The sequence below is a fragment of the Lissotriton helveticus genome, chromosome 9, assembly GCF_964261635.1.
Source record: "Lissotriton helveticus chromosome 9, aLisHel1.1, whole genome shotgun sequence".
In the NCBI taxonomy this organism is placed as follows: domain Eukaryota; kingdom Metazoa; phylum Chordata; class Amphibia; order Caudata; family Salamandridae; genus Lissotriton; species Lissotriton helveticus.
The window spans coordinates 974228157-974255259 of record NC_136070.1 but is presented as its reverse complement, the minus strand read 5'-3'; the positions used below and the strand labels follow the sequence as shown (position 1 = coordinate 974255259).

At 45.1% G+C, this 27103-nt stretch overlaps 1 protein-coding gene across 1 annotated transcript in view; it reads right to left on the bottom strand.

Annotated features, from left to right (window-relative positions):
• Positions 1-27103, bottom strand: part of LOC144783339 (maestro heat-like repeat-containing protein family member 1) — a 136016-nt gene that overhangs the window by 55792 nt on the left and 53121 nt on the right. The window contains exons 15-17 of the mRNA XM_078662364.1: positions 19667-19719; positions 4919-5026; positions 315-434 (exon numbers count right to left, since the gene is read on the bottom strand). Of these exons, the coding sequence (XP_078518490.1) occupies positions 315-434; positions 4919-5026; positions 19667-19719 (281 nt within the window). The remainder of the gene's footprint in view (positions 1-314; positions 435-4918; positions 5027-19666; positions 19720-27103) is intronic.

Genomic DNA, 27103 nt, shown 5'->3' with positions numbered 1-27103 from the left:
GCGATCCTAATCGGGCCCTTAGTCCTCATCTACTCTGTGGAGGGTTTTCAGTCTGATATGATTTGGCTAACCATGGAGTAGATATCACACTTTGGGATGAGTGGAAGTGCTGAGTGAGGAAGGTTTCATGGTCATCATTAATTTACCGTCAAGCTCCTGTATTGAAGTTACAAACCTGAACAATGTACACCCAGATGCTCCTCAGTCCTTTATGACTTCCTTCTCAACATGTGTCTGTTCTAGTCGTACAGGGGGACATTTTATCTCAGGGGAATAGATCTATGATTATTGTAAGAAATACACTTGGTACTTACTGAATGGTTCGGAGTTAAGATGAACCGGGCAGATAAGAACATGCTTCGAAGGAAGTGTAGGATCAGCGCATTATCATCACAGGCGGCGAGGCACTTACCGATGCACCGGAAAATAAAACCCTAATATGGAAGTGAATTAAAGACAGTCCGAGTTCAGAATAAGCAGCAACTCCTGCCCACTCTATGAGAGTCTTACTTATAGAGGAGCATTCATCTTTGATTAAACTCTACACATGTCGTCTCTCACTTTGAAATTGCGTTTAATGAGTTGAGAGAAATGTTTATTATGTAATGTTATGTTATATCTTATGGACATTGTAAAGATTCGTACATGGCCATGAACAGGACTCAAAACAACAAAAAGGGGGAGGGGTGGGAGCCAATAAAGGTCCTGTACCTAGGCTCAGAAAGTGCTCATGCAAAATAGCAGTGGAGGTACTTTTCTTCTAGAAAATGAAGAAGAAAAAAATGCTGGCAAAGAAGCAGGAATCCTAAAAACGATTTCTTGGTACCCTCACACAACCATGAGGATGTAATGTATCATCATTGGACTTGCTCCTCGTAAGGCTCCACAAAGGGTCGCTTTAGCAGAGACCTTTTATTTTTTTGCCGTCTGATGAGAAGCGCCAGTGTGAGGGCGTTTTGAATGTATGGGGTGGAGTGAATGTGTATATTGAAATAAAGGGACACTAAAGCTGTCTTATCCCCAGCAGACAACTGCGGTCCTCATCTCTGTCCCTCTTGGTGGTCCCCAGGTTCAAGAAGAGCAGAATGGGAGGCTCTAAGTTCTCTGTCCTGGCTCCGCAACTTTGGAACTCTTTACCTCTCCCAATGAGAGCAATGCCATCCTATCTGGAGTTTTGCAGCACCCTGAAAACTACTCTGTTTTCACAGGCTTTTAATATCTAATCCGCCTACCATCTAACTCAGGATTCCTCCTCAACAGCGCCAAGAAACCGCCTGGTAAACGTGCGCTCAACAAATACCCTTAAATTCAAATTCAAATTTAAGACACACCGAACTAATGTGATGGTTCTCCTGGCAGGATTAAGAAAAACATAATTTGGTAGGGGCTACTACAGGGACATGATGTATCCTGTGAGTGTGGTCAGGTTGGCATGTTTAACGACTGATGGCCCAAAATAAATCTCTGCTACTTCTTCAGGGCCTAAAAGAAAAGGGGGATAAACCTACCCCACACTTAAGACATAATATGCAGTGTAGGTATTCCCCTGAAAGAAAATACCTTGTTCAAAAAGTTTAAAATTGATCATCCAACCTAGAAAATGAATAAGAAAATAAAAAAAACACACAGTAAACAAATGTTTTGAATGTATGGTCCAATGCGTCACCAGACCAGGATCCCTTTTCCAGCACAGTGTATGATAGTGTCTCCTAAGGTAGATATGCTCATGCTATTGTTGGCGCTGATCAGTTACCACAACGTGAAAGAAGTGAAGCACACGCTGATGGTAAACAGCATTTACCACAAATCTTTTTCCCAGCAGGGAATCACAACGCGGTCGTTACAACGACCGCGTTATGATTCCGCATACCATTACTCCGCAAGTCGGAACAACGACTTGCCGGGGGGGGAGGTGTTGGATTATTATCCAATACCTTCCCTATTGTCCGCCCAGACTGGAGTTGGAATAGTAAATTATACTATTCCAACATCCAGCGCCCCCCTCCGCAAGTCGTTGTTCCGACTTGCGGAGTAATGGTATGCAGAATTACAACACGGTTGTTGTAACAACTACGTTGTGATTTCCGTGAAGAAGACAGCGGGATAATAACATACATTCCACACTGATACATCAAATATAACAGAACAGGCAAGTAGACATTGGTCTAACAGACAACATAAAACCAATCTGTGTTGGTGTTACACAGTGTATCATAAGGGATTAGTTGTCCTCAGGTGTGAATGGCGTGTCTTATCCTTTGGATAAATCTATAATGCCCCATAGGTCAAAAGCAGAGGGTAGAGCTTAGCTGCTAACTGTGGTAAGAGCAATGATACTCAGCATAAAGAAACAGTAAATCAAGGGGACCCAAATGACCTTAGGGTGAAAAGAAAAGGAGAAGCTGAGAGTTTTCTAGAGAAGCAATCATACTCATGTGGTTTCTGCGCAGAGAGTGCCAGAGACCTACCTTCCCCCGGTCACCCGGATAGAGACTCAGCAGAGGAGAAGACCTGCCTTTTAAGATGCGGGTATTGAAGTGATTGATCTCAGGTGAGGTGCGTGTAGCTACAGGAAGGAGGGATGACAAAATGGCCAATGAGGACAGGAGAGGAGGGGCGATATTGATCCAATAGGAGCAAGCCCCTCACATGCTGGTGTAACATAGGTTGTACAAAAGGGGGTGGTGATGGACGGAGCATCTGAACCAATCAAACACTCACACCCAGTCAAAAGATCTGGGTTTGATCCATCACCGTTCTTTAGCCCACTCTGCCACCCCAGTTCAGACATGGCTATATGCAAATCAGTCTGACCCTGTGCCTCATGGGAACAGTCCAGCCCGAACTGCCAAGCCATGCCTTCCCTGGACCGGAAACAAGCTTCCGAGGACCGGTTTCTGGCATTCCAGCCGTCTTCAGCCCCGCTTGCTTGAATCCAGTGGTAAAGTGAGCAAGGGACTCACGTCTGAGCATACCCTGCCACACTTATGGCGGCCAAAGCGGTACAAAAGGGGGTGGTGATGGACGGAGCATCTGAACCAATCAAACACTCACACCCAGTCAAAAGATCTGGGTTTGATCCATCACCGTTCTTTAACCCACTCTGCCACCCCAGTTCAGACATGGCTATATGCAAATCAGTCTGACCCTGTGCCTCATGGGAACAGTCCAGCCCGAACTGCCAAGCCATGCCTTCCCTGGACCGGAAACAAGCTTCCGAGGACCGGTTTCTGGCATTCCAGCCGTCTTCAGCCCGGCTTGCTTGAATCCAGTGGCAAAGTGAGCAAGGGACTCACGTCTGAGCATACCCTGCCACACTTATGGCGGCCAAAGCGGTACAAAAGGGGGTGGTGATGGACGGAGCATATGAACCAATCAAACACTCACACCCAGTCAAAAGATCTGGGTTTGATCCATCACCGTTCTTTAGCCCACTCTGCCACCCCAGTTCAGACATGGCTATATGCAAATCAGTCTGTCCCTGTGCCTCATGGGAGCAGTCCAGCCCGAACTGCCAAGCCATGCCTTCCCTGGACCGGAAACAAGCTTCCGAGGACCGGTTTCTGGCATTCCAGCCGTCTTCAGCCCGGCTTGCACTTGCTTGCTGCACACTCTGAGACGGCCGCCATTGAGGGATGATACTTTTGTTGCACTAGCATACGAGGGGACTCGCTCCTATTGGCTCAAGCTCGCCCCTCCCTCCTCATTGGCCATTTGGTCATCCCTCCTTCCCAGTGCCGTACACACCACACCTGAGAACAATCACTCCAATTACACATTACACGTATGTCTACTTGCCTGTTTTGTTATATTGTGTGCACTAGCTTGTTTTTTTCACATCTTTCAGGTTGTGGCGACTGATCAGCACCAACAATAGCATGTACATGACTACCTTTGGAGACACTATGATACAGTGAGCTGGAAAAGCGATTCTGGTGGCGTATTGGACCATACATACAAAACATTTGTTTACTGTGTGTTTTCTTTATTTTCATAATTTATTGTCTAGGTTGGAAAATCAATTTTAAACATTTTAAAACAGGTATTTTCTTCTGAGGGAATACCTACATTGCATATCACGTCTTAGATATAGGGAAGGGTTTCCCCATTTATTTGGGTCCTGAAGAAGTGTTGTAGATCTTTTTAGGCTGTTTGGGGCCAAAGATGTCAACCTGGCCACACTCACAGATTTAGGCTACTTGGGTACATCACACTACTGTAGTAGCCCCTATCAAATTATGTTTTTTTAATCCTTCCAAGGGAACCATTACATTAAAGTCAAGTTTGGTATCTCTGAGCCAGTTTTAGTCTCCCTTCACTTCACTGCACACATTCACTCCACACTCACATTCAAAATGCCCACATACAGGCACTTTGTGGGGCCCATGGGGCATTGCAGCGCTGACCCTACCAACAGAACGCGCACTATGATGCATGACATCCTCATGGATGTGTGAGGGCACCAGGAAACAATCCTTAGGAATCCCCCCTTCTTTGTTTGCCTGTCTTTCTTCTTTGCTTTTTAATAGGAACAGTACCTAAACTGCTTTTTGCATGAATATGACCTCAGGTCCATTGAATGGAGAGTGGCTCTAACATGAAGAGTACCTTTTAGCTGAAGGAGATCCATTGGGGCAATGAGTATAACTCTGACTTGTGGTGGCTCCTAATGATCCAGGTGGAGAGGAATTACCTCATGGAGTTCATCTCCATCTGATTCTTAGTCGGTCGGCTTTTACAGGGAGTGGGAGAACCATACCTTTTTTTCCGACTGGTCTATTCCAGTCCTGTGTACCCGTAGTATAAAAATGAACTTTACCAATAACTGTGCAATTGGAATACACAGTTCTATCCTTCTCTGCCTTTGTGTTAAATTGACTTCCCCAGTGGTTCAATGCTGACCTTTGAGAGCACTAACCTCCTCATTCTCATGATGGACGAAACTGGGAATCTGAAAGCTGAACTCTTCCATTAATGAGACATGCCACTCTCTGTATGGGACTTGCTTCAGGATAGACCCCAGGAACTGCAAAGAAAACAGAAAGAAACTTTAACGCAGTAATATAAACTTAAATGCATTATCTACAGCTGATGTCTGGGTGCATTGACTTTGAGAAGATGAGTGAACAAACTACGGCTAACAACAACCTCAGTAATGACGAAATATTATGATGGCAGAAGAACCAGAGAACACATACAGCAGCGCTTAACTAGTATGGTGTGAAATCAGTGGTCAGAAATAACAAGGAGACCTTTACAGTGTCCATGATTTACAAAGAAACACACAAAACAAAAGCATGCTGCCAACAAATTACTGTGAAAAGAGCAACAGTGCAGCGATCCACATAGAAAGCAGATGGAGACTGTGCAACAATATCACATACTTAGGAGCAGAATGCAAACATATACGCCCACATGCATCAAGGTAAATTGCATTAGCAAACGGTGCGAATCGCATTTTTCGGCCGTTTGCGAATGCAATTTCCTGATTTGGGATGCACAAACCCTTTTCAGAAATTCGCAATTTAAGAAATTGCACAATTGCGATTTCTTAAATTGCGAATGCATTTAAGGAATCTCAATTTGAGATTCCTTAAATGCAATTCATCATACTTTTAGAATTTGCGAATTTTGAAATTAGAAATGCAAATTACCATGAAGTAGACCTTCATGGTAATTTGCGAAAATCAAGAAAAATGCTTTTAAATGCATTTTTCTTTGTTACATGTTACACACACACGTGCCCTTGGGGCATGTGTGTGTGTAAGATGTATCCAAAAGCAAATTTCAGGGGTGCAACAGGGTGTCTTTTGGACACCCCTGCACCCTTGAAATTGCATTCTCAATTTGCGAATTCACAATGATGAATTGCAAATTGAGAATGCCCTCCCATTCATTTCTATGGGCATTCATAGGAATGAATGTGTAGAAATTCCTTAATTGCGATTCTCAATTAGAGAATCGCAATTAACGAAAATTACTGAATCGCTAAAAAAAAGCGAATTATTCATGCATTGCCGTTTGCAAATCCTTAATTGCGATTCCTTAAATTTCGCAATTAAGGATTCGCAAACAGAAACATTGATGCATGTGGCCGATAGACTCTTCACCAGCATGGGGGCCAAAAGTAAATTTAATTTTAAGAAGGGTGAAGACTGAACACAAGGAAAAGAAAATATGCTGTCCACTACTTATAGTGGGCAACTTGCACCAGTCCAAACAACCCTTATTGATGGTAGGTTAAGACAAACTTTATTGAAAGCTATCCTAGTCGTAGCTATGGAGAGTAGCTTTTAGGCTAAGTCTTGAAGGAGTGTAAAGCAGCTTGGTTTACCAGATCATACCCACTTGAATGTCTAAATGAAAGGAGAACCACAAAAGGTATATATATATATATATATATTACCTATTGGCGGTCGCCAGTAGGTATATATAGTTAGGATTTTTTTCCTATGGGATTTTTGAAAATTCTATGTTGAATAACTTTGGCGTTTGAGGACGGAATTGGCTGAAATTTTCTGGAAAATGGAACATTTTGTTTCTGAGCGGCCCCTGAAAATTTGGGGGGGTTTCGTCAAGCGGGGGCCGAGAAAAAAGGGGGGTCCCAAAACGTGTTTTTAACATTGAGTTTTCCATAGGGCGGTTGGACTCACTTTTAGCTCGAACGGCTGAATGGATTTCCACGAAACTTGGCAAAATTGTAGGGACTGGTAGCCCGATGTGCCTTTGCTATGTCTCAAGATATATGCTCCAGTGGTTTTTACGAAAATTAACTTTGAAAAATATATATTGGGCTACATTGGGCTATATATATGTTGGAGCCCAAATGTAGCCCAATGTAGCCCAATGAAGCCCAATGTAGCCCAAAGATGGCCGCCAGAGACAAAAAAAACCAAATGTAGCCCAAATATCAGCCAGATGTTGCCCAACTATAGCCCAGTGACAGAATGTCCCAGAGTGTTTTAAAGAACAACTACAACGCTAACAGTCTTACTTATGACAAAAGTATGGCACACCTGAAGTCATCTTGATTGGAATAAAGTGGTAACACTTACTACATTTAATTTGAAAAGGAACAAAATAAGGGGTTTCATTTTGCCATAGAAATGTAATATATATATATATATATATATATATATATATATATATATATATATATATATATATATATATATGAAAGCTCCTCGTGCCCCTCAGCAACAAGAACGCACTCCGCACCAGCTGACAGCCAGGTCTTTAATGGGTAAGGGCGAAAACAGGCAAAGCAATGTTCTTTGCAGTTATCAGCAAGTCGATATAGCCTGACGCGTTTCAGCGCTAGATGCGCTTCCTCAGAGGCTCGACAAAGTTGAATGTCCATATTGCCACGCACTTAAATTCCACTCGAAGGCCCGCCCTGTATAGGGCCGCATTGATTCTTGGCTTATGTAGTGCGTAGGCTGCTGCAAAGTTTAAAGATTTACAAACCCTGGATGGGCCTCGCTGAGTCTGTCCGCCCATGATCCCACAAGCTGGTGTCCCATAATCACGGCTCTATGAATATCCAGTCGCATGGCCCCCAGTGATCGAGGGATGGTGCGCTCTTCACGGCAGGGACCGCCGTGTATAAATGAAAGCTCCTCGTGCCCCTCAGCAACAAGAACGCACTCCGCACCAGCTGACAGCCAGGTCTTTAATGGGTAAGGGCGAAAACAGGCAAAGCAATGTTCTTTGCAGTTATCAGCAAGTCGATATAGCCTGACGCGTTTCAGCGCTAGATGCGCTTCCTCAGAGGCTCGACAAAGTTGAATGTCCATATTGCCACGCACTTAAATTCCACTCGAAGGCCCGCCCTGTATAGGGCCGCATTGATTCTTGGGTTATGTAGTGCGTAGGCTGCTGCAAAGTTTAAAGATTTACAAACCCTGGATGGGCCTCGCTGAGTCTGTCCGCCCATGATCCCACAAGCTGGTGTCCCATAATCACGGCTCTATGAATATCCAGTCGCATGGCCCCCAGTGATCGAGGGATGGTGCGCTCTTCACGGCAGGGACCGCCGTGTATAAATGAAAGCTCCTCGTGCCCCTCAGCAACAAGAACGCACTCCGCACCAGCTGACAGCCAGGTCTTTAATGGGTAAGGGCGAAAACAGGCAAAGCAATGTTCTTTGCAGTTATCAGCAAGTCGATATAGCCTGACGCGTTTCAGCGCTAGATGCGCTTCCTCAGAGGCTCGACAAAGTTGAATGTCCATATTGCCACGCACTTAAATTCCACTCGAAGGCCCGCCCTGTATAGGGCCGCATTGATTCTTGGGTTATGTAGTGCGTAGGCTGCTGCAAAGTTTAAAGATTTACAAACCCTGGATGGGCCTCGCTGAGTCTGTCCGCCCATGATCCCACAAGCTGGTGTCCCATAATCACGGCTCTATGAATATCCAGTCGCATGGCCCCCAGTGATCGAGGGATGGTGCGCTCTTCACGGCAGGGACCGCCGTGTATAAATGAAAGCTCCTCGTGCCCCTCAGCAACAAGAACGCACTCCGCACCAGCTGACAGCCAGGTCTTTAATGGGTAAGGGCGAAAACAGGCAAAGCAATGTTCTTTGCAGTTATCAGCAAGTCGATATAGCCTGACGCGTTTCAGCGCTAGATGCGCTTCCTCAGAGGCTCGACAAAGTTGAATGTCCATATTGCCACGCACTTAAATTCCACTCGAAGGCCCGCCCTGTATAGGGCCGCATTGATTCTTGGGTTATGTAGTGCGTAGGCTGCTGCAAAGTTTAAAGATTTACAAACCCTGGATGGGCCTCGCTGAGTCTGTCCGCCCATGATCCCACAAGCTGGTGTCCCATAATCACGGCTCTATGAATATCCAGTCGCATGGCCCCCAGTGATCGAGGGATGGTGCGCTCTTCACGGCAGGGACCGCCGTGTATAAATGAAAGCTCCTCGTGCCCCTCAGCAACAAGAACGCACTCCGCACCAGCTGACAGCCAGGTCTTTAATGGGTAAGGGCGAAAACAGGCAAAGCAATGTTCTTTGCAGTTATCAGCAAGTCGATATAGCCTGACGCGTTTCAGCGCTAGATGCGCTTCCTCAGAGGCTCGACAAAGTTGAATGTCCATATTGCCACGCACTTAAATTCCACTCGAAGGCCCGCCCTGTATAGGGCCGCATTGATTCTTGGGTTATGTAGTGCGTAGGCTGCTGCAAAGTTTAAAGATTTACAAACCCTGGATGGGCCTCGCTGAGTCTGTCCGCCCATGATCCCACAAGCTGGTGTCCCATAATCACGGCTCTATGAATATCCAGTCGCATGGCCCCCAGTGATCGAGGGATGGTGCGCTCTTCACGGCAGGGACCGCCGTGTATAAATGAAAGCTCCTCGTGCCCCTCAGCAACAAGAACGCACTCCGCACCAGCTGACAGCCAGGTCTTTAATGGGTAAGGGCGAAAACAGGCAAAGCAATGTTCTTTGCAGTTATCAGCAAGTCGATATAGCCTGACGCGTTTCAGCGCTAGATGCGCTTCCTCAGAGGCTCAACAAAGTTGAATGTCCATATTGCCACGCACTTAAATTCCACTCGAAGGCCCGCCCTGTATAGGGCCGCATTGATTCTTGGGTTATGTAGTGCGTAGGCTGCTGCAAAGTTTAAAGATTTACAAACCCTGGATGGGCCTCGCTGAGTCTGTCCGCCCATGATCCCACAAGCTGGTGTCCCATAATCACGGCTCTATGAATATCCAGTCGCATGGCCCCCAGTGATCGAGGGATGGTGCGCTCTTCACGGCAGGGACCGCCGTGTATAAATGAAAGCTCCTCGTGCCCCTCAGCAACAAGAACGCACTCCGCACCAGCTGACAGCCAGGTCTTTAATGGGTAAGGGCGAAAACAGGCAAAGCAATGTTCTTTGCAGTTATCAGCAAGTCGATATAGCCTGACGCGTTTCAGCGCTAGATGCGCTTCCTCAGAGGCTCGACAAAGTTGAATGTCCATATTGCCACGCACTTAAATTCCACTCGAAGGCCCGCCCTGTATAGGGCCGCATTGATTCTTGGGTTATGTAGTGCGTAGGCTGCTGCAAAGTTTAAAGATTTACAAACCCTGGATGGGCCTCGCTGAGTCTGTCCGCCCATGATCCCACAAGCTGGTGTCCCATAATCACGGCTCTATGAATATCCAGTCGCATGGCCCCCAGTGATCGAGGGATGGTGCGCTCTTCACGGCAGGGACCGCCCATAACCCAAGAATCAATGCGGCCCTATACAGGGCGGGCCTTCGAGTGGAATTTAAGTGCGTGGCAATATGGACATTCAACTTTGTCGAGCCTCTGAGGAAGCGCATCTAGCGCTGAAACGCGTCAGGCTATATCGACTTGCTGATAACTGCAAAGAACATTGCTTTGCCTGTTTTCGCCCTTACCCATTAAAGACCTGGCTGTCAGCTGGTGCGGAGTGCGTTCTTGTTGCTGAGGGGCACGAGGAGCTTTCATTTATACACGGCGGTCCCTGCCGTGAAGAGCGCACCATCCCTCGATCACTGGGGGCCATGCGACTGGATATTCATAGAGCCGTGATTATGGGACACCAGCTTGTGGGATCATGGGCGGACAGACTCAGCGAGGCCCATCCAGGGTTTGTAAATCTTTAAACTTTGCAGCAGCCTACGCACTACATAACCCAAGAATCAATGCGGCCCTATACAGGGCGGGCCTTCGAGTGGAATTTAAGTGCGTGGCAATATGGACATTCAACTTTGTCGAGCCTCTGAGGAAGCGCATCTAGCGCTGAAACGCGTCAGGCTATATCGACTTGCTGATAACTGCAAAGAACATTGCTTTGCCTGTTTTCGCCCTTACCCATTAAAGACCTGGCTGTCAGCTGGTGCGGAGTGCGTTCTTGTTGCTGAGGGGCACGAGGAGCTTTCATTTATACACGGCGGTCCCTGCCGTGAAGAGCGCACCATCCCTCGATCACTGGGGGCCATGCGACTGGATATTCATAGAGCCGTGATTATGGGACACCAGCTTGTGGGATCATGGGCGGACAGACTCAGCGAGGCCCATCAGTGATGTCATTTGAGATGTCATCAGTGATGTCATCAGTGATGTCATTTGAGATGTCATCAGTGATGTCACTGACCATGTCATGAATGATGTAATATGTGACATGATCAGCAGTGGATTGCGGGTGCGCGATATATAGTTAGTACAACTAACTATATATGGAATTTCAATGGTTTTGTGTGAGTAAAGTAAGTTTTTTAAAATGCTAATTCCTAACTATATATGGTTTATAACCTATGGTTTTTTCAGTGAATATATATATATATATATATATATATATATATATATATATATATATATATATATATGTATATATATATATATATATATATATATATATATATTCACTGAAAAAAACATAGGTTTCAGGAGTTATATAGTTAGGAATTAGATTTTAAAAAACCTTTGAAATTCACTCAAAAAACTATACGTTTTAGTGGTGTTATAGTTAGCTGGACATTTTACTCATACAAAACCATTGAAATTGCTCCTATATAGTTAGTTGTACTAACTATATTTCGCGCACCCGCAATCCACTGCTGATGATGTCACATATTAGATCATTCATGACATGGTCAGTGACATCACTGATGACATCTCAAATGACATCACTGATGACATCACTGATGACATCATCCAGTGAATGTGGTTTGCTTCGTTATTTAAATATGCATTATATATATAGCAATTTGCATTGAAGAATAAGTGGATATATATAAATAAATATTTGGATGGAGGATTTAGTAGCAGTGTAATTGACTGTTTACTTGAACAATTTATAATGTCTCACTAAATATAGTGGATAGTGACTAAACTGTGTGAATATCTGTATCACTTTGTCAGTTGTTGTGTAAACTGATTCTACAGTTGGTTACTAGCAATGTGAAAGTCTATATTAGTTATTGATTAGTTAACTGAGTATTTGTATGGGAGTGTGAAAGTGTGTGTGGTTCGGTGGGGGGTGTGTGATTGTCCAAAGATGCGTGAATAGTTGATTTAGTAGATATATGAAGTTAAAACTACATGTTCTAACAGTTGTTTGGGTTAGTGAATATCTTTATGGGTGTGGTGATGAGCAAATATATTTCTCAATGGTACAGGTCCAACAAACTAGAAAAATAAAAGGCAGTGTATGTGTCAGTTGTTGTATATAAATAAGTATACATAAGACACAATGATTGTGTGAGTGACTGTATGGATAACTGTATACTTGCAATAATGATTTTATAATTCACTAAGTATGACTTACTATCTAAATGAATAGAAGAAGTGGTGTTTGTGTAAGTGTTTTGCTAAGTAAATATGTAAGTATGATCCATTGTTTGCATAAGTGAGTAGGATGACTTCATATGTGAATAGGATGCGTGCTGTTGTTTAATGTCGATATAGATGTATAAGTATTTTTGATAGTGTTCTATTGTTCATTGACAGCATGTATGAGTGAATCCATAGGTAAGTGATTAGATGTGTGTATACATCTATGAATCACTGAGTGGATTTTTAGATACTTGTATTGCTGTGACAATGGATTTAAATATGATACTCTGTATTTTACAAAGAGTGATGAAAAATTTTAATAGTGTATGAAAAGGTGTATGTGATTGTCACGTGGATGATGTCATCAGTGATGTCATCAGTGATGTCATTTGAGATGTCATCAGTGATGTCACTGACCATGTCATGAATGATCTAATATGTGACATCATCAGCAGTGGATTGCGGATGCGCGAAATATAGTTAGTACAACTAACTATATAGGAGCAATTTCAATGGTTTTGTATGAGTAAAATGTCCAGCTAACTATAACACCACTAAAAATTATAGTTTTTCGAGTGAATTTCAAAGGTTTTTTAAAAGCTAATTCCTAACTATATAACTCCTGAAACCTATGGTTTTTTCAGTGAATTTCAAAGGTTTTTTAAATGCTAATTCCTAACTATATAAGGCCTGAAACCTATGTGTTTTTTAGTGAATCTGCAAGGTTTTTTAAATGCTAATTCCTAACTCTATAAGGCCTGAAACCTATTGTTTTTTCAGTGAATTTCAAAGGTTTTTTAAATGCTAATTCCTAACTATATAAGGCCTGAAACCTATGGTTTTTTCAGTGAATTCGCAAGGTTTTTTTAAATGCTAATTCCTAACTATATAAGGCCTGAAACCTATGGTTTTTTCAGTGAATTTCAAAGGTTTTTTAAATGCTAATTCCTAACTATATAAGGCCTGAAACCTATGGTTTTTTCAGTGAATTCGCAAGGTTTTTTTAAATGCTAATTCCTAACTATATAAGGACTGAAACCTATGTTTTTTTCAGTGAATTTCAAAGGTTTTTTAAATGCTAATTCTATTAGCGGATAACGTTTTTATATATTAAAACGTTTTTTAAATCTCAAATGCCTGCTTTGCTAACAGAGTTTTTAAGCACAGGCTCTTTTGTCTCTGGTGGCCATCTTGGGAGACTGCATATCAGAATTTGTTTAATGAAATATAAGAGGATTTGAGAAGTCACTCAAAATGTGCCCTAATTTTTTTTTCTTCAGCACTTATCATAATTTCTATGGCAAAATGAACCCCCTCATTTTGTTCCTTTGCAAATTGAATGTTTTAAGTGTTAACACTTTATTCCAATCAAGATGACTTCAGGTGTGCCATACTTTTGTCATAAGTAAGACTGTTAGCGCTCTAGTTGTTCTTTAGAACACTCTGGGGCATTCTGTCATTGGGCTATAGTTGGGCTACATCTGGCTGATATTTGGGCTACATTTTTTTTGTCTCTGGTGGCCATCTTTGGGCTACATTGGCCTACATTGGGCTACATTGGGCTACATTTGGGCTCTAACATATATATAGCCCAATGTAGCCCAATATATATTTTTCAAAGTTAATTTTCGTAAAAACCACTGGAGCACATATCTTGAGACATAGCAAAGGCACATCGGGCTACCAGTCCCTACAATTTTGCCAAGTCTGGTGGAAAACCATTCAGCCGTTCGGGCTAAAAGTGAGTCCAACCTCCCTATGGAAATTAACATGGGGAAAACACGTTTTGGGACCCCCCTTTTATCTCGGCCCCCGCTTGACGAATTCCCCCCAAACTTTCAGGGAAGGACCGGAGCGCCGCGAGGCAAAGTTATGGAAAATTTCAGGAAGATTCCTCAACCGGCGCCAAAGTTATTCCCAATAGAATGTTGCGATTTCCCTATGGAAAACAATCCTAACTATATATACCTACTGGCTATCGCCAGTAGGTACTATATATATATATATATATATATATATATATATATATATATATATATATATATATTCGCTACATAGGGAGCACCATCAATATGCTGAAATTGCGGATCTTAGAACACCTAAGAGCCATTGACAAAGCAGATCAGGCATACCCAGTTGCCCGGCATTTTGCCGAAAAACATAACAGGGACCGCAATCAGCTGCAGTATTTCGGTCTTGACACCATAAAAAACAACGCTAGAGGAGGTGACCGCCTGCGACGACTACGCAGACTTGAGTCACGCTACATCATAGATCTATCCACCAAATGGCCGAAGGGGATGAATAGTGGGGAAGAAATGATCGTCCACTTAGGCAAATAACATCATGGCTGTTTCTATAACTGATCATATTCTATTTTTGCAAAAATATGGGTCACTGCATGTGTACATTACTAGTGCGTGTGGGCGTGTGTATATATTGTATAATCTGTATTAACATGTGGGGGAGGTTATTAAGATGAATTGACAAACTGCCTCTGGAACTCATATGCAATCTACAGAAGGGTGAAGTTCTTTTGATTTTCTCCTTAATCTTTTATCTTATCTAGACACACTGCCCATGATAAGTGGCACTTTGGTAGGATTCGAAGGGCTCTTTGTCTCCTATGTTACTTGCTTAGTTGACAGTAACTTGATTTTAATACACCACTGGCATTTCCTCACGGTTTTTCCTGGCATCCCTCACCCCTTGCATTTTGTATATCACATTATGGTTATTTAACGTAACAAATGAAATTTACATTACAGGCTACACATAGAGTAATCTCTCTTTGTTTTTTAGAGGACCATTGCCGATCCACGGCTATATTAGGAATGTACAATAATTTCCAGTATTATGATTAAGATCTCCCATCTGTGCATATTTACCTATCTGTAGGTATGATATTATGCAGTGCATTCTTTGTGAATAGGAATGTGTGTATACTTTTTACCGTTCCAAGATGGCGCTTGTGCTAGCTGGGAGTGCTTTGGTCCTCTGTCGATGTCGACTGAGAGGTGTAACCTGTTCACATTGTGAAATATATAACATGTACCGGTTTTCAATGTGTAAATCACACACTGACGAAGGCTAAGAGCCGAAACGCGTCTGTGGCACGCTTGTGGTGAATAAAACTACTGTGTGAATCTGGTACCCCCCCGAGTGCTGTCTTTTCTTCCTTGGATTTGCAAGGTTGTTTGAGCGCAATATATATATATATATATAGTATGTATTGATTACTAAACACTCTCTAGTAATCTCTTTATGAGATTACAGAGCCAGGTACACAACATAAACACAATAGAACTTAAGTAAATAGCACAATACACAATGGGCCCCACGGGGAGACCAAACCATATATTAAGAAAGTGGTATAAGAACCACGACTTGACTAGACACAAGGCCTTGAGACTGTAGAATTGCCGGGACCCCAAGTAACCACCCAAGGTAGTGACACAGGGGACCCATGGGCGACGTGTGCAGTGAGAGAACACAGCCGCGAGCTCCGTTAGCTTCTATGGGGAAAGTCACGTCGAAATTTTAAAGTTTAAGGACACTTAGGAGAGGACTTTGAGCAGACCCCTTTAGACTTAAGGGGTTCTAGGGCCAACACCCACAGGTGCACCGGAGAACTCAAGTTACCTCACCCAGGGAAGCCGGGTGCATAGGTGTCAAATGGTGCTGAGAATTGTTGCTGTTTTCAATGGCGACCTGCTGCAAAGTGCTGCTGCCATGAAGAAGGAAAGTGTCCAGTGTGATCCAAGCCTGGATTGAAGATGTAAAGAACCTGAAAGCAGAGGGGACAGAGTTTGGGTCACTTGCCAGTGAACAGAGGCATGATAGACGAGGCCCACCGATGTCGGGTGATTCAGGTGCGAAGAGGTGAAGCTTGACTCTGCAGCAACGAGGACCCGGAGGCATAGACGATGACCAGGAGCTGGATTTGAGCTGTCCCACAAAGCATGTCGAGTGCTGCGGCATCGGTGCTCGGATTGAACACAAGCCTTAGCAACAGCAACCCACGCAGAAGGAGAAAAGATGCTTCGGTGTGGATCAGCAGGGTCCAGGGGGATCACCAAGTGATTAAGAGTCAGGGCACATCTGGAGCAACCAGGGAAGCCCAAGTAAAGTTAAAGTTGCCTTCTCAGGGACCCACAGGTCAACGAACCAGGGATCGGGAAGGTACCTCGAGAGAAAACACAAAGGGTCGGCTCACAGAACACTCGTGGAGTGTAGGCCAACAATCTTTGGTGGAAATGCTGCTCGGGGTCTGGGCTACAAGTAACCCAAAGCACAGCCTTGAGGGTCACCAAGAAGCATATGCACTTGCAAATGTGCATGGTGTCCAGGGGTTCCGGTTCCACTGTCCCCACGAGGGCTACGGGTCTCAGCCTTACTGAGAGCTCGGGTTAGCCTCTGGGAAGTCTGGAAACCCACCTCCTGTGTTGCAAATTCTTTTGAGTCTGGAGGGAGCTTCGGAGATGCAAACCGGTCAGATGCGTCTTTGGTGCCTTCCACGCAGGGGAGTAACTCCATTACTCCAATGGAGATTCTTCAGTCATCTAGTGTCATGTAGATCGTCGAAGTTCCAGGATTCAGTATCAGAGTTTTGTCCAGGTAAATCTAAAGTACTGTAGTCAGGGGTTCCTACTTTATACCCAAGGAAGGGGTGGGACATACTCTGGGGACCCACCTATGGGAGGGTTTGGGAAGAGGGGTGGCTACACCCATTTTCTTTGTCCAGTTTCGCGCCAGAGCAGGGGCTGGTAGCCCCTGCAATTGGTATGAACTGGACTATGCATGGGGACACCAAATGTGCCCCCAGTGCAGACTTCATAGCACGCTTGGAGTGCACCTGCACAGCCCCACATACACTAAAGCCTGTCTGGGAGGTGGTTACACCTCCCTGTGACAGGAAACCTATAGTCCAGGCCTCCCCTGCCAGAGTTTTGTCCCGCAGCAGGAGGCCAGACTCATGTCTGTGGCTGCAGCATCCATTTTGTGATGCCAGGGTTAAGGAAAGCTAGTACCGGGTAGCCCGGTGCCCCACACTAGTGGTTCTACCATCGAGAAATCATACCTCCCACACCAGTTACTGGTGTTGAGGTATGGTTCCAAGGTGTTTTTTACCCCAAAAACCACATAGTCCTGTGAAGCCACGAGGTTATACCGCACTTAAGAGTATATGGTCTAGGTTGCATTTCTAGCAAACCCAGAAGATAGATTCCGAAGGCTGCAAAGGGGCTCTGCTCATGCATGGGCACCCTCTCACACAAATCCCAGCACCCTGCCTTCAGGATTGATAAGGCCTGCCATAGGGGTGACTGATAGGTACATATGTGTAGTGATAAGGTAGATATAGGAAACCTATATATGAGTAAGGGGTGCATACACCACCTTACACAGGCTGGTGTAGCAGACCTTTTATGTCATTTTGGAAGGCTTCCCAGGGGTGGTATAATACATGCTGCAGCCCCTGGGAGGCCTCTGGGGTACCTATGCCCTGTGTACATAGTATACCATATACTAGGGATTTATGAGGGTACCCTAGAATCCAATCTGGAGTGTATCTAAAGAACATGGAATCATTTTATAAGAGAAAGCAGACAGGCTAGTGACCTGGTTAGCAGGTTCCCAGCCAAACTAGGTCAAAAACCATCAAAACACTAGGAAAAAAGTGGGGGCAACCATGTAGTCAGATTCCACCTTCCTACAAGGAGCACAATAATAGCACACTGGAGTGTGATGACCTCGTCAAAATACAGTTAATGTGACTGTCTGGGAATTAAAAAGGAACCAAGTAGTAGTGGGCTGACCAAGGGATGAATAGAGAAAGCTATTATATGGCCATCACAAGGTTGAACTGGAACAGTAAAAACACTATGGTGGGGGAGGACCTAGGGGGAGTTTAAAGACCATACTCTGGATACGATCCCCAAAGAAGACTACAAACAACAAAGGTACCAGAAGGTCTCGAAAAATGTGCCCAGGAATAAAGAAAAACCAACCTAACCCTTACCTCCAAAGGGATGTGTCACAGAAAGCATTCACCAGGGTGAGGAAAAAACCATCAGTCACCATACGGATCCGCCCTTCATCATTTGGGATTTTGTCCGTACCACCCGTCAAGGAAGATCGATGCCACAATCAGAGGTCAACCCGGTGGTAAGGGGGTTCCTCGAAAGGTCTAGGTAATGACAGTGTGGTATGCCTCTCGATATTGTGAGTGGCAAAAGACATGGGACTGGGGTGTGCAGTGCTAGAAGAAGTGAAGGAGTGAAAAAAACAAAAAAGGAGTGTGTCTAAAATTGGTTTAGAAAAAGCACTAAACAAAACTTTATTCAACGTGTGCTTCACATACCAATATTAAAAATTAGTGTAACCAAGGGCTGTCTGATTATGTAGACCGCCTAAGGTAAAAAGTGGTCGACTAGTTGCCACTCACAATATCGAGAGGCATACCACACTGTCATTACCTAGACCTTTCGAGGAACCCCCTTACCACCGGGTTGACCTCTGATTGTGGCATCGATCTTCCTAAACGGGTGGTACGGACAAAATCCCACATGATGAAGGGCGGATCCGTATGGTGACTGATGGGTTTTTTCCTCACCCTGGTGAATGCTTTCTGTGACACATCCCTTTGGAGGTAAGGGTTAGGTTGGTTTTTCTTTATTCCTGGGCACATTTTTCGAGACCTTCTGGTACCTTTGTTGTTTGTGAACTGGAACAGTGACAGAGTGATAATTCAGACGAAGATAGGGAGCAATGATCATGTGCCAAGACGACTGCATAATATGAACATACTGATACTTCAAAAAGCAGTGGGCAGAGCAGGAAGAGAAACATTGTGACAATCCATGGAAAAAAAGAACTTTGTGCTACTGTGACTATCCTGGGGACAAAAATAGACAGAGTACCCGATTACCAATGTGTGGCTACATTTTTAGCCCTGTGCAACAGCAGTCAAATTTATGAGTAATGGATTAATCACAGCAGATACACAGGGATACACTCTGATACATACAGGACTAGGTGCAGTAAGTACGTAATTTTCAGTTTTCTGAGTGTCAACTTGGGCCAAAGAGGTTATTAATGCTGCTGGTAGATAATACATCCTAAGAAAATGTTGTGTACCCAGTACGGCTTCTCCCCCTCTGTGCCCAATCATAATCAAGGTCATAGAAAGGATCATAATCCAGAGAAACAATAGGAATATGGTGAAAATATTGCAAACACGTAGCAGAACAGCACTATGAAGGGGTGAATTAAATATCTGCATATATTCACTCTGAATGAGTGGTTATGGAAGAAAACAATAAGTCAAGAGTCATGTGTGACATTCATTAGCAAATAATCCTTACTGAAACAAGGATGCATTTCCACTGTGCCAAGTCAAAGGTTCTTTCCGTTGAAGCTGAAATAGAAGTTGGAAAAAAAGATATATAGGTAAGTAAAGGTAAACGTCAAGACACATTTTAAAGGCCATGGGCTTACATACCAAGCACTGGCAGAAGTACAATCACACAATTCAAAGTGTGAAAAATGTGTCTGTTGGTTCAGCCTCACCTAGTAATTGATTTCAAGGCCCTCACTTATTCATGTGCACTTGATGTTACTCTTAACTCCTTAAATCAGTGTATTACAGAGCTTCTGCCCTTAAGCATTTCGGCTGTCAGGTGCAACCGTGATCACAAAGAGGATCACCATTATAGTTCAGAGTTAAAAAGTGCATACTTGCTCTAAAATTACATATAAAGAGAGAGAGAGGAACCCCTTAAAACAGTCAAGGGAATTGAGGTTGTCTAACCTGAAGAAAGGAATTATTCCCTTGAGGTTGATATAACTAAAAGCTAAAACATAGCCTCAAATGTCACAAGACAGTCTAAGAACTGTTGCAAACACACAGATATATAAATTATAACATATTTATTATACATCAAAAAGTTAAGAAACAGATAATTACAATTCTACACATAACATGATTACCTAAACAAATGGTTAAAAAAACAGACTGATGATAATATTATCAATTATGACCTGCACAATTGAAAAGACAGCCAAAAAATTGTAAAACATAAACATTGTTGAATACAGTTAGTACATTTGGAGCTCCCAGATACAAACACCTATGTTTTACCACTATTGATCTTTTGTATAAACAAGGGTGATGGAGACTTAAATTGTACTATAATCAAAAGCGTTGACACATTTCGGTGGTTCAGTACAAATGGAGTCCACCTTTATCAAGACTTGTCTTTGTAGTCTGTCGTACTGAGGGGTCTGTACACTTTCCCCTTGGGGTTGTATCTTGGGGGACTATGAATCTCTGCCGTGGGTTTGCTCGCGCACTTGTAGTTGCGGTAATAAAAGAATTTAGGGAAACCCAAAAAATTATCCTGTTTCTAGTCTACACCTTCGTAGGGGATGGATTTCTTAATGTTCGCGTTCACCAATGGTCTGTGTAGTGGACTCATATATCAGCACTGGTCCAAACATTCTCCTGCACACTGAAAGGCTTAGAAAAGTCCGTGTCGAATGCATTCGACACGGAACCCCAAGTAGCAGCGGGAGCGATTTCCTTTCAGAGGCTACCACGTCCTGATTGAATTGAATTGACAGCCACAACTAACCGAGCAAAAGTGCTTTGGGAGAGGGTCGTTGAACCTCTTACTTGAAGACCAAGAGATCTAGCAGTTGCTCTGCTGTCTTTAAACCTCTCTAAGGCTGTATCTGCCTTCTTGCCAAAGAGTCCAACTCCATCAAATGGTAGATCTAACAGTGCAGACTGCACATCCGCAGATAAATCCGAGGATTTCAGCCAAGCTGATCTTCTTGTGGCAACCGCAGTGCCCATGATCCGTGCCACAGAATCTGCAGTATCTAGACCGCTCTGGATAACTTGACGAGCTGCCGCTTGAGTATCAGATAACACCTCCTCAAAGTCACCCCTGCAGTCTTCTGGAACCTTTGGAATCAACAAACGCATTGAGTCCATAAGTGCGTGCACATACCTCCCCATGAGACAAGTGGCATTCGTTGACTTTAACGCCATACTTGCGGAGGAGAAAGTTTTCTTGGCCACTTGATCTTGCTTCTTGGCCTCCTTGTCACCAGGCACTTGGGGAAAAGTACCAACCGACTTTTTAGAGCACGCAGCCTGAATCACCCGGCTTTCAGGAGAAGGGTGATATGATAAAAAGGCAGGGTCTTCGGGAGCCACCCTATATCACCTCGCCACACTTTTTGAGACAGCAGGATCAGAAAAAGGCTTTTTCCACACCTCCATAATAGGTTCAGTTAACGCCTCATTAAATGGGAGTAACGGCTCCACAGCTGAGCTTGGCGAATGGAGTACTTCTGTAAGCAGATTTGACTTAAACTCAACAGTTGGTAATGTCAAACCTAAAAGTCCTGCTGCCTTCCCCGTTACCACGTGATATGGCTGGACATCCTTTGAAGGCGTATCCGGACCTGATGGCAACTCCCACTCAGGGGAAAAATCAAGGCCACTAGCATCAGCCAGCTCTTCGAAACAATCCTCATCCAGTTCACCTTCCTCCAAGTCTGGGTGAGACTCGTAATACCTCCGTTCCTCCAGGAGGCGTTGTGCTTCCCTCCTGGACCTCTCCTTTACACGGATCGCAGTCGGATCCACCACTGACTCCGACGGAGCCGACGTCGGTACAGAATCCGAAGGCCTAGATGGATGCTCCAAAGACCTGCTTGGAGCGGGCGACGCCGGTACCGGAGTCGTCGACTTTGGTCGAGCCGGCGTCGACCTCGGCGTCGACCTCGGCAGAGCCGGGTACTGCCACAGCGGCGTCGGGGCTGGCATATACGGCATGAAAGGTGCAGGGGCATAATAGTGTGGAACACCCAAATTAAATGCCATTGAACCCATGGGACCCGAAGGCGCACCAGAGGGATACCATGATCTCGAGAATACGCCATACATAGCGTTCAGGAACGCTGATGGATCCTGACCTGGTGCAGGGAAAGGTGGATGATCACCCTCAGGCTGATCTCGAGGCCGATTCGAATCCGGCTCTTCAACAGGCGCCGATTCTTCTTCCTCATTAGGAACTTCCTCCACCTCTTCTTGAGCCGGAGACGGCGTCGGAGTCGGATTGGAAACCGGAGTCGGAGATTGAACTTGTGACTCCGAAGGCGAGGCCTCACTTTCCCGATCCGAAGCCTCTTGCGGTGGGATCACCTTCGATCTAACCTTCTTGGGTGATCTCGACTTCGAGCCCGACTTCTCACCCGAATGACGTCGAGACTCATGCCTCCTTTTCTTGTGCTTCTTATGGGACCTCGAAGCATGATCCGACGAGGACTTCGAAGCCGATGCCTCTCGAGATCTTGATCTTGATTTTGACCTCGACCTCGACTTCCTCGAGCGGGATCTTGAAGTCTTCCTTACTTTATCGGCTTTCAGCTTCGCTACAAGAAGATTGGTCTCCCTCTCTCGCAGGGCCTTTGGGTTCATTTTTCGGCACGACGAACATCCATCCACGTCGTGGTCGTAGCTTAAACACCAAATACAGTCCTGGTGTGGGTCCGTAATGGACATCATTTTCCCGCACTCCCGGCAGGGCTTAAATCCAGTCTTCTTTGTTGACATTCTAGGGAGACAAAGAGGCAAGAGAACAAAGAAAACGAGGAAAAAAAGTAACAGAGCTACCAAAAGCTACTGAGTATCCCAAAACCGTTAGCGTCGACGACGCGGAAAAAAGGGAACTGATGTCATCACGCCGGCGTGGGCCTATTGTAGGCGTCGGTGACGTCAGCGGAGTCGCGTGCGATGCCGTGTCTCTATGACGGCCAAGTCCACGTCGGCGCGAAGCTACAAAAAGAATTTCCGAATGTTGCTGAGGCAATGGGATATTCACAAGGTGAGGAATCCACACGGCAGATGTATCTATCAGAAGAACAAGTTACTTACCTTCGGTTACAGTTTTTCTGGTGGATACAGTGTGCCTGTGGATTCCTCACCTTGTGAATATCCCCCTGCGTCAGCAACGTTCGGAAAATTCTTTTGTAGCACGCCGGCGTGGACGACGTTATAGGAGAACGGCATCGCGCGCGACTCCGACTGACGTCACTGACTCCTTATTAGGCCTACGTCGGCGTGATGACATCAGTTCCGCCCTTTTTTCTGTGCCGTTGAGGCACTCAGACGGACCAATGATAGTAGGCATATACATATACAATGTACACAGTACACAATATCCAAAAATACACACATAGTGTGTAGACAATATATGAAAAACACCATATAAACACATAAATGCATTTAAACATTGTCATAAACTCAGATATAGAAAAGTGGACAACGGGGAGGCGGGTGGGCATGTGAGGAATCCACAGGCAGATACTGTATCCACCAGAAAAAGCGTTACCGAAGGTAAGTAACTTGTTCTTCTGATGGATACATCTGCCAGTGGATTCCTCACCTTGTGACTAGATTCCCACAGCAGTCCCCACTCCCGGTGGAGGGTGTCCACTCTTCTATACCAGAAAATCCTGGAGGACAGAACGTGCAAAGTGGCCATCCCTCCTCACTTTGGTATCTAAGCAGTAATGCTTCGCGAAAGTGTGGAGGGAAGCCCAAGTTGCCGCGCTACAAATATCCTCTACAGGTACACCCCTAGACAAAGCAGATGTAGAAGAATTTGCTCTAGGAGAGTGAACTCTTATACCCTCTGGAGGTTCCATACCAGCAAGGGCGTAGCAGATCTTGATGCATATTATGATCCTTCTTGAGAGAGTACGAATGTGTACATCTCTTCCTTTTCTGCTGCCAGCAAATCCCACAAAGAGCTGATCATCCACTCTATAGTATTTTGTTCTATCAAGATAAAAGCTCACCGCCCTCTTAGGGTCTAGACGGTGAAGTCGCTCCTCCTCCTTGGAAGGGTGAGGGGGAGGATAGAAGGTAGGAAGGGTAATAGACTGTCCTAGATGGAAAGGAGTTACCACCTTAGGCAGAAAAGCAGCCCCGGTCCTAAGAACCATTCGTTCAGCATGAATGGTCAAATATGGGGGCTTGGAGCTAAGAGCTTGAAGCTGACTTACCCTCCTTGCTGAGGTAATTGCAACTAGGAAAACCGTCTTAAAAGACAACAACCTTCAGGGACAATTATGTAAAGGTTCGAAAGGTGAACCCATTAGAAATGTAAGCACCAGATTCAAGTCAGATTAAGGCACAATAAAAGGAGTAGGAGGATATTTATTTGTAAGGCCCTTTAAAAAACTAAAAACAACAGGAGATTTAAACAATGACGGCTGATCCAGCAAACAGAGAAATGCCGACAAGGCCGAAAGATATCCTTTGACTGTAGCCACAGCAAACCCTTGCTGAGCTAGAAAATGAGCAAATTGAAGAATATCGGATAAACGAGCCTTCAAAGGGTCAATAGATTTCTCTCCACACCAAGTAACAAATTTCGACCATCTGTAAGAATAAATTGACTTGGTGGAGTCACGCCTAGCTGAAAGGATGACATCCACCACATCATGTGGAAGAGAAAAGGAATCCAGGTTGCCCCGTTCAATCTCCAGGCATGAAGGTGTAAGGTCTGGAGGTGGGGGTGTAAAACCTGCCCCTCCATCTGAGAGAGGAGGTCTGCCCTGAGAGTGAGACGAAGCGGCGGGCACGAGGAGAAGTGGAGAAGATCTGTGTACCACACCCTTTTTGGCCAATCCAGGGCGATCAATATGACTTGGGCCCGGTCTTGACGTATCTTCCTCAGAACCCGAGGAATCAAGGGTATGGGAGGAAAAGCGTAAAGGAGTCGTGAGCCCCAACTCAACTGAAACGCATCCCCCAACGCTCCCTGCATCGGATACTGGAGTCTGCAGAACGACGGGCAGTGAGCATTCTCGTGAGTGGCAAATAGATCCACCTGAGGAGTTCCCCATGCCCGAAAGACATGAAGAACTACCTCTGGATAGCGTCTCCACTCGTGGTCGGCGGAGAACTGCTGACTGAGCCTGTCCGCAGGCACGTTCAGCACCCCGGCCAGATGATTTGCCATCAGACAAATCTGATGGTCCTGAACGCAGGACCATAGACGCAGAGCCTCTCTGCAGAGACACTGCGACCCCACTCCTCCCTGCTTGTTGACATACCACATCGCGGCCGTGTTGTCCGTGAGGACGTGGACCGACCGACCACGAAGGGAAGGGAGGAAGGCCTTGAGCGCCAGACGTATCGCCCGCAATTCTAGAAGGTTGATGTGAAGCAACCTTTCCTCTGGAGATCAAAGACCCTTGATCTCCAGATCCCTCAGATAAGCACCCCACCCTAGAGTGGATGCATCCGTTATTACTGTGGCCACCTATGGAGGCAGATGAAAGGGCTTTCCTTGAGACAGGTTGCTCACCACACTCCACCAAGACAGATCCGCTACAGTTTCTCTGGAGATCCTCACTGACTCCCTGAGGTCCCCATTGTGTTGATACCACTGCCTGCGGAGGCACCACTGGAGTGCCCTCATATGCCAGCATGCATGGTTGACCAACAGAATACAGGAAGCCATCAGACCGAGCAGGCGAAGGACCTTCAGTACTGGAACGACTGCTCCATTGTGAAATAAAGGAATCATTTCCTGTATGTCGCAAATCCTTTGAGGTGGAGGGAATGCTCAACATACAGTTGTGTCCAGTACTGTTCCTATGAACAGGTTATGCTTGGAGGGCACCAGGTTGGATTTGGGCACATTTATCGAAAAAACCCAAGCTGAACAACAACTGAGTTGTCATTTGCAGATGATGGAGCACCTTCTCTGGAGATTCTGCTTTGATTAGCCAATCGTCCAGGTAAGGAAACACTGGTATCCCTGACCTTCTGAGATGTGCTGCCACCACAGCCATCACCTTGGTGAAGACTCGAGGTGCAGTAGTAAGACCAAACGGAAGAACCGCAAACTGGTAATGCTGCGATCCTACCGTAAAATGGAGATACTTCCTGTGAGACCACAGAATAGGGATGTGGAAATACGCATCCTGCAAGTCGATTGACACCATCCAGTCTTCTTCCATCAGCACCTGAAGAACCTGCGCAAGGGTGAGCATCTTGAACTTATCCTGTTTTAGATAAAAGTTCAAGATCCTGAGATCCAGGATTGGACGAAGTCTGCCATCCTTCTTGGGAATCAAGAAATACCGGGAGTAGCATCCCTGATCCCTTTCCTGCTCCGGAACCACCTCTATCGCACCTTTTTTCAATAGTGCCAGGACTTCTTCCTGCAGGAGAAGCAGGTGGTCCTCCGAGCAAAAACCTTGGCAAGGAGGGTAATTTGGGGGAAATTCCCGAAAGGGAAGAGCATACCCATTCTCTACGAGATTGAGAACCCAAAGATCTGATGTAATCGATTCCCAATCTCGCAGAAAAGGAGTAAGCCGACCCCCTACAGGACCCGCATGATCCTGACTGGCGGATCTAGGGCTGCTTTGCTGCTGTGGGAGGGGGGTGGGTAGAAGAGGACGAAGAGGAGGAGGAGGAGGCTTGAGTCCTTGATGACTAGCTCTTTGTTTGCCCCTGTAGGATTTATCCAGTGGATTTTGCTACTGTTGCTGCTGCTGTTGGGATTGACGATAGGGACGAAAGGAAGAACGTCCACATCCTCTGTACCTTTTAGTTGTTGATCCTCTGGTCTGCAGCCCCAAAGATCTGGCAGTAGCCTTACTGTTCTTAAATCTTTCCAGAGCTGCATCAGCTTTCTTACCAAACAGTCCAACACAATCAAAAGGCAAATCCAATAATGCTGCCTGAACATCTGCAGAAAAGTCAG